Source organism: Nicotiana tomentosiformis, chromosome 2, assembly GCF_000390325.3.
Source record: "Nicotiana tomentosiformis chromosome 2, ASM39032v3, whole genome shotgun sequence".
Classification (NCBI taxonomy): Eukaryota; Viridiplantae; Streptophyta; class Magnoliopsida; order Solanales; family Solanaceae; genus Nicotiana; species Nicotiana tomentosiformis.
Window position 1 is genome coordinate 15,229,738 of NC_090813.1, and position 10,388 is coordinate 15,240,125.

The 10,388-nt window shown below is 33.4% G+C and overlaps 1 protein-coding gene across 1 annotated transcript; it reads left to right on the forward strand.

Annotated features, from left to right (window-relative positions):
* The first annotated feature begins 7,515 nt into the window (after positions 1-7,515).
* Positions 7,516-9,414, forward strand: LOC138904369 (uncharacterized). The gene is made up of 4 exons (XM_070192871.1): positions 7,516-8,087; positions 8,184-8,421; positions 9,157-9,225; positions 9,292-9,414. Exons 1-4 carry the CDS (start codon positions 7,516-7,518, stop codon positions 9,412-9,414), a joined length of 1,002 nt encoding a protein of 333 aa, XP_070048972.1.
* Positions 9,415-10,388: the final 974 nt, after the last annotated feature.

Sequence of the window (10,388 nt, forward strand, 5' to 3'; positions counted from 1 at the left end):
AGTATTTTCTGCACATTTGGTCTAAAAATCATATTTGCGTTTCTTGGATTCAGGAAAAAAATCAAAAACAAAAATGACCAGAGATATGTTTCACAAAAATTCTTCAAAATATTCTCTCCAAAAAGTAATCCAAATTAATATTCAATTTTCCTTCTAAATTACTTTTCAAAAGCCATATTTTCAAAATTTAAACCTATCGAGACCCACTACAAATACCAAAGTGTTATAAGAAAAATCAAATTATGGTGGATGTCTACTCTTCCTCCATGATCTTCTCAAATGCTTAATGACACATTCAATGACATATTTCTATGCTTAATGACATATTCAATGACATATTTTTCTTCACTTTTCATGCCTATATAAAGGCCTTGTAATAGATAGAAAAATACACACAATTGAAGAAGAAAATCTCTTCCTTCTCTCTATCTCCATTTCTTGTTCATGTTTTACTAAATTGCTTTTATTTCATAACAACATGTCTTGTTCATGTTTTACTAAGTTGCTTTTATTTTATAACACGTTATCAGCACGAATTGCTCATTTCATGATCTTCTATGTCAAGACTATGTAAATTATAAGCAGGCAATGAGATCAAGTACTTTAAAAAATATCTTGGATGATAATACAAAGATAAGTTTTACATCCATCTAAACCTATTCATATTTTCATATCTTTGCATTAACTTTATATGCAGTGTTTAGTAAAAATATTTTTTTCAATTGTATCCAGTGAAATAAAGAACTGGAAAGGTATGTCTTTATTTGCTACATCTCTTATAGGACAAAGATAATATTCCAACGTATATATATGTTCTAACCTTTTACATACTATGATAGATAATTATTAAGGTAATTTAGTAATAATATTTTTACCATCACATGATGTATTTCATTGAAAGCAAAATTATCAAATATGTAGGTGATTTTACAGTACTTTGTAAATTTGGCATTCGAATATATAATCAATATAAACTTATTATAGTTGTAATTTATAATAGTCACAGTTATGCATTAAGCCTTAAATATTTTTGCTGGAAACATAAGGCCCATTCCTCCGTATTGGATTTTTTTGGTGAAGTTCTTATAGTCTTTGAAATATAAGTGGTTATAGGTTATCTGCACCTTTTCCCTAATTAATTTATTAAAATGTAAAAGTGATTGTATCATTTGAAAAAAAAAATGGCATATATCCTAACTAGCATTTTTGTTGCAGAGGAACTGTTTCAAGATTGAAATAGTTATATATGTCTTCTTGAAAGTTAATTTACTTATGCCTATAATTATAAAGTAATAATATTTTAAAGGCTCGAGTGCGAGTCCTAGTGAATTTTGGCCCTTTATGCCAAAGATTGAGTGTAAGACAATGGGTTCAAGTCCCAACGCACTATGTTAATGAAAAGACGTTGGATTCAAGTTCTAACGCATTATGGCCTAGCATGCCTTTATATGGGTAAGGCATTGGGTTTGAGTCCTAATGCACCATATTGATAATAATAATAACTAAAGAAAAAATAATGTAATTTTTATGAAAAAGCATGAAGCTTGTCCCACTTGATTTGCTCCATTCTTGAAGTGAATGTGATAGCAGTGCATGATAAGTCTAAATAAAGACAAGTGGTTGACCAATGAATGTGGGCGTGCGAAAGGCCAAAATAATAATAGTTATCACTATGGTAATTATAAAAAGGGAGAAATTCTTTGAAGAGAATGTGACTTGCGATAAACATTGAGATTGCATACTCATTCCTGAAAGTGAATGTGAAAATATATATACGATAAAGATTATGCATAATAATGTACTTGTGCATAGTTGGATAAATACTACAACTCACCTCTAAGGGAGGTTTGAGACAAATAAAGATAATGAATATTATTGTGTAGTTACATGAATATATCATTGGTCGCATGCATATGATACGCCAAAATATATTTTGTCATGCCTTATGAAAGTTATTAAAATTAAAATTAAAGCAAGAAATTATTTTGCTTGTGATGATTTTGAACATTACAATTATTATGATATGATTCTCTTTGTGAAGGAGGCATTCATTATATGGATGGTGTAACAAAATATCTTGTAGTACAAAAACAGTTAAGAACTCTGAAAGAACTAATTTGTTACTACCCGGATGAATGAAATTGTTCATAATATTAATATTGTAGTAAGTCTCAAAAGAAATATTTTGATTTACAAATATATTAGCCAAAGTGGTTGGCATATTGAGACTATAAATGAAAAGAAGATTGAATATCTTTATATTACTATAATCATACCGGGTAAATATGAAAGGTTACCTGACTTTTCTTTTATTTGTACTATACAAGTATAAGCATGATGATGCAATCACAAGCCACAAGTAAACTAGAAGTTTACTGAAATAAATATTAGTTGGCATGACCGGTTGACCATCTCGGTTAAATTATGATGCGAAAAAAATTAATTGAGAATTATATTGGCATATATTGAAGAAATATAAGATTCTTCAAGAATTCTCTTGTGCTGCTTATTCTCATGATATACCAGTTAAGGTTAGGGATTGAATCCCTTGATTTCTGGAACGAATAAAAGGTGATAAATATATGGGCTCAGTCACCTTCTATGTGGACCGTTTACTATTATATGATTTTAATAGATGCATCTATTTTATGGTCACATGTGCATTTGTTATCAACTTGTAGTTTGGCTTTTGCAAGATTGATTGCTCAAATTATTAGAGTACAGTTTCAGAATATAAATTATGATGATTTATCTTGATAATACTGATTTAAATCCAAGTTGGTTTAGTAGAAATTGTATGCCTCCAATTATATCTAAACCATTGGTTATGAGAACAAAATTGTCAAAATAAAATTTGGTATTTGATGTATTATTTAATATACAACAGCACTTGTAAACATCTAGCCAAGTTATGATAAGTTTTCCCTATCACAATCGGTTCAGGGTCAGGAAACAAATAATTTTCATCTAGAAATATGAATGTGCTATATGATTTAATTGTTCCACCACAGTGCACAAAGATGGATTCCCAAATAAGGCTAGGGATATGTGTTGGTGATCCCAACAATAGAGGGAGAAAATGGGCAGCTGAAAAAGTAATACATGTAATGAATTATTATGAGTACATCGAGATCCTCGTACGAAAAAATGTGAACTTGAAGTTCAAGTGATAATTCATTTGCAAAATATTGCCGGGCGTATTTGCTGACCCAAAGCTAAATGTCATATTCAGCTGCTAATGCTCCAAATAAAATAAAGTCCATAATGAATAGAGTCCATGGCATGCATAAAGCATAATAGACTAATCAGTTCTAAAGATAAAACTCCTTGAAGAAGGAGAGGAGCAAATGTTCAAGATGGTCATAATAAGGAGGCAAGTGCTCTAGAAGAGCACCACGACATAACACTTCATAAGACCTCATGGGAGAGGCTCGGGTACCTGAAAATAATAAGATAAAGAGATCTCAATAAGTTATGTCTTTATTGAATAATAGTAGAACCGATATAAAATGATCGTCGATGATATTATTAATATAATATAGCGCTTAATATTATTAATATTGACGAGGATCTTGAGCAAATCTGTCATGAAATTTGGACAGATAAATGATTGGCCAAATGAAAAAGACGCAATAAAAATTGATTTCATATGAAAAATATGAAGTTGGACGGATAGTCCTAACACCTGAAAGTATAAAGTCAATTGAGTTATAAATGTGTTCTTGCGCAAAAAAAAAAAAGAAGGTCAAGTCGATAGACATAAAGACGACTTGTGTCACAAGAAGAATTGCAAATAGCATTGATTATATAGAGACATGTTCTCCTGTGGTGAATGTCGCCATTTCAGGTTTTAATCTGGCAATACAAGAAAAACGTGATATGCGTATAATGGAAATCATTGAAGGATTTAAATTGTTCTGAAGCATATTAAGGTTTCCAAGTAATTTATTAAATAAAGCTTCAAAAATCCTTATACGGATTGAAACAATTAGGGCACATGTGGTATAATCGCCTGAGTGAGTACCTATTGAAAGAAGGGTACAAGAATGATTCAATTTGTCCTTGTGTCTTTATAAAAAGATCTGGATCTAAATTTGTTATAATCACCATGTATGTTGATGATTTAAATATCATTGGAACTCCTAGGGAGCTTCCTAAAGCAGTAGAGCTTCCTAAAGTAGTAGACTATCTAAAAAAAGAATTTGTAATGAAAGATCTTGGAAAGACAAAATTTTGTCTTGGTCTAAAAATTGAGTATATGAAAGATGGAATTTTTGTCCATCAATCAACATATACTAAAATGATTTTAAAGAGATTTTATATGGATAAAGCACATCCATTCCGACCTCATAAAAATAATGAAGAGCTTCTTGGTCCCGACGTACCATATCTTAGTGCAATTGGTGCACTAATGTATCTTTCTAACATTACAAGGTCTGACATAACTTTTTCAGTTAATATCTTAACAAGATATAGCTCTGCTCCTATAAGGAGACATTGGAATGGAATCAAACACATATTGCGGTATCTAAAAGGGACTACCGGTATGGGATTATTTTATGGAAATGATTGCAGTCCCGATCTTGTTGGTTATGCCGATGCTGGGTATTTATATGACCCACAAAAGATTTGATCTCAAACAGGCTATGTATTTACATATGGAGGCACTGCCATATCTTGGAGATCGACTAAGCAATCAATCATGACTACTTCATCTAATCATGCTGAGATAATTGATATTCATGAAGCAAGTCGAGAATGTGTATGGTTGAGGTTTATAATACACCTTATTCGAGACAAATATAGTTTGAAGTGTGACAAACCACCCACAATTTTGTATGAAGACAATGCAGCATGCATATCCCAGTTGAAGGGAGGATTCATAAAATAGGATAGGACAAAGCACATTTCACCAAAGTTATTTTTTACACATGATCTTCAAAAGAATGGTGATATCAATGTGCAACAGATCCGTTCAAGTGATAATATGGCTGATTTGTTCACCAAATCTCTACCGGCGTCAATCTTCAAGAAACTAGTGTACAAGATTGGGATGCGAAGGCTCAAGGATGTGAATTGATGCTCTCATCAGGGGGAGTTAATACGCGTTGTACTCTTTTTTCCTTACAAGGTTTTGTCCCACTGGATTTTCCTTGCAAGGTTTTTAACGAGGCAACCAAAAGGCGTATTTCTAAATATGTGTACTCTTTTTTCCTCACTAGGATTTTTTTCCCATAGGGTTTTTTTTTCTAATAAGGTTTTAACGAGGTACATTATCTATGGACATCCAAGGGGGAGTGTTATAAGAAAAATCAAATTATGGTGGATGTCTACTCTTCCTCCATGATCTTCTCAAATGCTTAATGACATATTCAATGACATATTTCTATGCTTAATGACATATTCAATGACATATTTTTCTTCACTTTTCATGCCTATATAAAGGCCTTGTAATAGATAGGAAAATACACACAATTGAAGAAGAAAATCTCTTCCTTCTCTCTGTCTCCATTTCTTGTTCATGTTTTACTAAATTGCTTTTATTTCATAACAACATGTCTTGTTCATGTTTTACTAAGTTGCTTTTATTTTATAACACAAAGCACGTACACATCTTATATTTTCTCACTATTAATTGGCTGTCATTATAAATCTTCTTTAGATATATATCAAGCCCTCTAGTATCAATATTAAAATTTTCAGGAAGAGATGACGAGTACTCCTCATAAAGAAAAGACTTTTTAGGAGAAAATCTTCTTACTGAAGTAGTCAAGAAGTAATAGAAGTAGTTCTGGGTTCTTTTTTACTTTAGTTGTCTAAGATAAAGCACAATTAAAAGCAAAATATGGCATTATATATTCAAAAGCGCTGCTCATTTTTGTACTTTTGAGCTTCACTACGCGTCTTGGCCATGTGGTTCAAAAGCAATGTAACAAACAAATGAAATGTATAGGACACCTAACTACCTAAGATCTTGGGCCGAGTTCGAGTTCTCTGGATGAAAAAGATCGTGGTAGGAAGCGATTCCTCCTTTACGGAGCTTTAAGTGGCACCAATCAGAATTAGTCGGGCCCTAACGTGGATACCATACTACAAATGAGATATCAAAATAATAACGCGTATAGGCATATTTTTCATTTTCTTGTAAAACAAAGGGATTATATTAAGACAATAAAAGTTAATATTACCAGTAGAGCCATATGCATACATACTACTCCCGTATATATGGATTTTTTTGACGTCTTGTATGCATTAATAGTTGTAAGGTTAAACATATACATGGCCCCTTGAACTTGTTAATGTTAAATATAAGTTTCAACGATGAAAAAAATAATAATATATCACTATTGGTGCAGGATAACAAGGGATAAAATAAAGGAATCAAGATGCCCTACTATTCAAGTATGAATTGAGGAAACAATCTATCAACGGGAGGTCTAGAAGCAAAGGAAAGGAAAAGTATCAATGATTAGAGATGAAAAAGGAAGAAGCAACGAAAATTAGGAAAAAGAATCAATCAATGATTTGATAGATGATTGACGGAATCTATTATAGGAAGGTCCCAAATCAAAGAAAAATAAGATTGTGAAGCTCTACACTGGAGATCGTTAAAGCCCGAAATCAAGGGATCCATCGCTGATCACTCAAGTAACAGAAAGATCTGCCTAGCGGAAGAAAAGCTTATCAAGGCCACAAGTCAAGGAAGATCAACGGAAACTTGACCTTATTCGTGAAAAGAATCAATTTATGATTCATTTCAAGGATCAACTTCCTTGAGTTTGTTCCAGGCTTGAAGCACATATACTTTGAACGAACCACTATCACTCTTTTTGTTCTACTCCAAACAAGCATTGTAGTTCTTTTAGATCTGATGCGTAATTAGTGAGGGAAGAAAAAGAGATAAACACTGGTGAAGCATTGTATCAAGAAGAGAGAAGTGACATAGTGACTAAGTTGTTGGTGTAAAGCTACATCAACCATCTTGTAATTGAAAAACTTCAAATACTGAAAGAGAGCACCCTTGCAGCCCAAGGGGAGTAGACATAGGATTCACATTGTATCTGAACCAGTATAAAAATCCTGGTGTCTTTAATTCCTATACTTTATTTCTGTATTATTACTATTCTGTTTTTATCTCTAGTCGACTCATTGGTAAACTAGTCAACTACTTAGAATAGAGAGAAGAAAAATTGACAATTCACCCCCCTTCTTGTACTTTCAATTGGTATCAGAACAGGTCTCACACTTTTTATCTTTTGCTTAACAGCTAGTGAGAAAAGATCATGGCAAACCAAGTAACAATTAGAGCACTCTTTCAAGAAGTGACATTACAAATAAGGCCACCATACTTCAATGGACAACATTTCTCTCAGTGGAAAGTACATATGGAAATATATGCAAAATCCTATGATGTCAAAGTATGATGTGTCATACAAAAAGAAAACTATCCACTGCTAGCAGCAGCTCAACCTCCCACGGATCCTAAAGATATAGACGAATACACAAGATGAGCAAATGGCTGTTGTTCAAGTTAATGCTAAGGCTCAAAATTTGCTCTATAATGCTATAAGTGGAGAAGAGTACGAGAAAATTTCAAGCTGTGATACTGCCAAAAAAATATGGGATAAACTGGAAGTTACTTATGAAGGAACCAACAAAGTAAAAGTAACGCGGATAAACATGTTGGTTCATGACTATGAACTCTTCCAGATGAAAGATGGAGAATCCATTGAGGAAATATTTGCAAGATTTAGCAAAATCATTGGTGATCTGAAAGCCTTTGGCTTACCCTACTCAAGATGTGATCAACTTCGAAAATTCATGAGGAGTTTGCCTACCATATGGCAAACAAAAGTAGTTGAACTCGAGTCCCAAGATCTAATCAAACTTGCATATGATGAAGTACGAGGAGATCTTATAGCATTCGAGAAAACACATCTCAAGAAAACAAATCAGGAAGAGAAGAAGAAAACAGTTGCCTTCAAAACTACAACTGAAGGACCTGAAGATGATATTGATGACGATCCAGAAGCTCTTGAAGAAGAAATTGCCATGGTATCAAGAAACATGAATAGATTAATGAGAAGGTATAGCAATACAAATAAGGGAAGGATGTCATCGAGACGAATGAGGAAATATTATGAACAAGACAAAACTATTGGGAAATGCTTTTAATGCGGAAGGTACGACTATGTTCAAGCTGAATGGCCTGAACTTAAAAGAAATATCTCCAGAGGATTCAACAAAAATAAATCTTTTGGGAGCTGGAGTGATGAAGAAAACTCAGAATATAAGGAAATAGCAAACCCGTGCTTCATGACTATTTTAGAAAATGATATGAACACACACTCGGGATGCTGGACTGATGAAAGCAAAGAAAATACTGAAAACTATTTCATAGCACGAGGTGAAACAAGCAAGGTAAGATCCTGTGAATGTGATAGATGTAATGAATTGCAGGATATACTTGATCTCACCCTAAAGGAGTCTGAATGAATTGAAAAGACTCAATAGGAAAAATAAGTACTGGGAACTCAAACTTGAAGTATGTGAAATCGAAATGGATGTACTTCAATATGAGGTTCAGGAATTGCAAATGCAACTGAATGGCATGTGCAAATCCACTAGTCACAGTTCTGTCAAGTCCAACCAGGCGACTTACAAGTCAACTGAAAAAGGGCCGACTAAAATTGAGTCCACAAGTACTAACACGAGTGATAGATCAAAAATTGGATCAATCAATGTGTGTCATTACTGTAACAAAGTTGGACATTAATATTCCTTTTGTAGATTTCGTAAGTCTAATGTTTTATGATAGATTTGGAAATCCAAGGACAAATTTAATTCCAGTAGAACTAACCAGCAATGACCCAAGCAAGCTTAGGTATCTAAAAGAAGGTGATAATTCTATTTTACAGGAATACCACATAAAGAGTCGCAAAGGAAAATAGTACTTAGACAGTGCGTATTCTAGTCACATGACAGGTGACAAAAACCTATTAAAAAAAGTTACAAAGATAAATAAAGGAAATGTCAAATTTGGCGATGATTCAAGAGGAAAAATAGTTGGAACCGACACATTTCCATTCAATAACAGCTGTGATATTACTGAAGTATACCTTGTAGATGGATTCAACTATAATCTCCTGAGTATAGGTTAGCTATGTGATTTTGGGTACGAAGTCAAATTCAAGAAAACAGGATGTGCCACTGAAGATGAGTCAGGTAAAATAATACTTCCAGGAAAAAGGTATGGAAATGTTTACATTCTTGATGGCATTGAAAACTTAGATAGTTACATCCAAAGTGATCATGGAGGAGAATTCGAAAGCAGGGCATTTGAAGATTTCTGCAATAATCAAGGATATACCCATAACTTTTCAGCTCCAAGATCACCTAAACAGAATGGAGTAGTTGAGCGAAAAAATCGAACTCTACAAGATATGGCTAGAACAATGATATTAGAACATTTCATGCCAAATCATTTTTGGGCAGAGGCAGTAAGCACAACCTCTCACATTCTCAACAGATGTCTTATAAGACCTATTTTGAAGAACACTCCATATGAATTATGGAAATGCAAACGGCCCAACATAGGATACTTTCATCCATTTGGCAGTAAGTATTTCATTCACAATAACGATAAGGACAACCTTGGAAAATTTAATCCAAGGAGTAACGAAGGTATATTTCTGGGTTATTCTATCAATAGTAGATCTTTTAGAGTTTATAATAAATGTACTTTATCTGTAAAAGAGTCAATGCATGTCATATTTGATAAAAATAACACTACGACCGAGAAAGGAATTATTACAGGTGATGAATATATCAACCAAGAAATATCATAGACAATCAAGTCACAAAAGTCAACTGACAGCACAAACGTAGTCATAAAGTCGATTAATGAATTTGCCAATAATCAATTTGAACCACAAAATGATTAAACTACTCCTACGATTGGAACACATCCAAATGAGAGGAGCAGTGAACCAGAATATCCTCACAGGTTTATCATAAGAGATCTAAGTGAAGGAATGAAAATCAAGGGAGCTCTTAAGAAAAAGGCAAATGTAGCACTCATCTCTCAGATCGAACCAAAGAAAGTTAAGGAAACCTTAAAAGACTCCAGCTGGGTACAAGCAATGCAGGAGAAACTCGATCAATTTGATAAAAATCAAGCCTGGGAACTGCTACCTAAGCCTGCAAATGCTGTCGTAGTTGGAACCAAATGGGTTTTCAGAAACAAGCTGAATGAAGATGGAAAAGTTATGCGAAACAAAGCTAGATTAGTAGCCCAAGGCTACTCACAATAGGAAGGAGTCGACTACGATGAAACTTTTTCTCCAGTAGCTCGACTAGAGTCTATACAGATTCTTCTTGCATATACA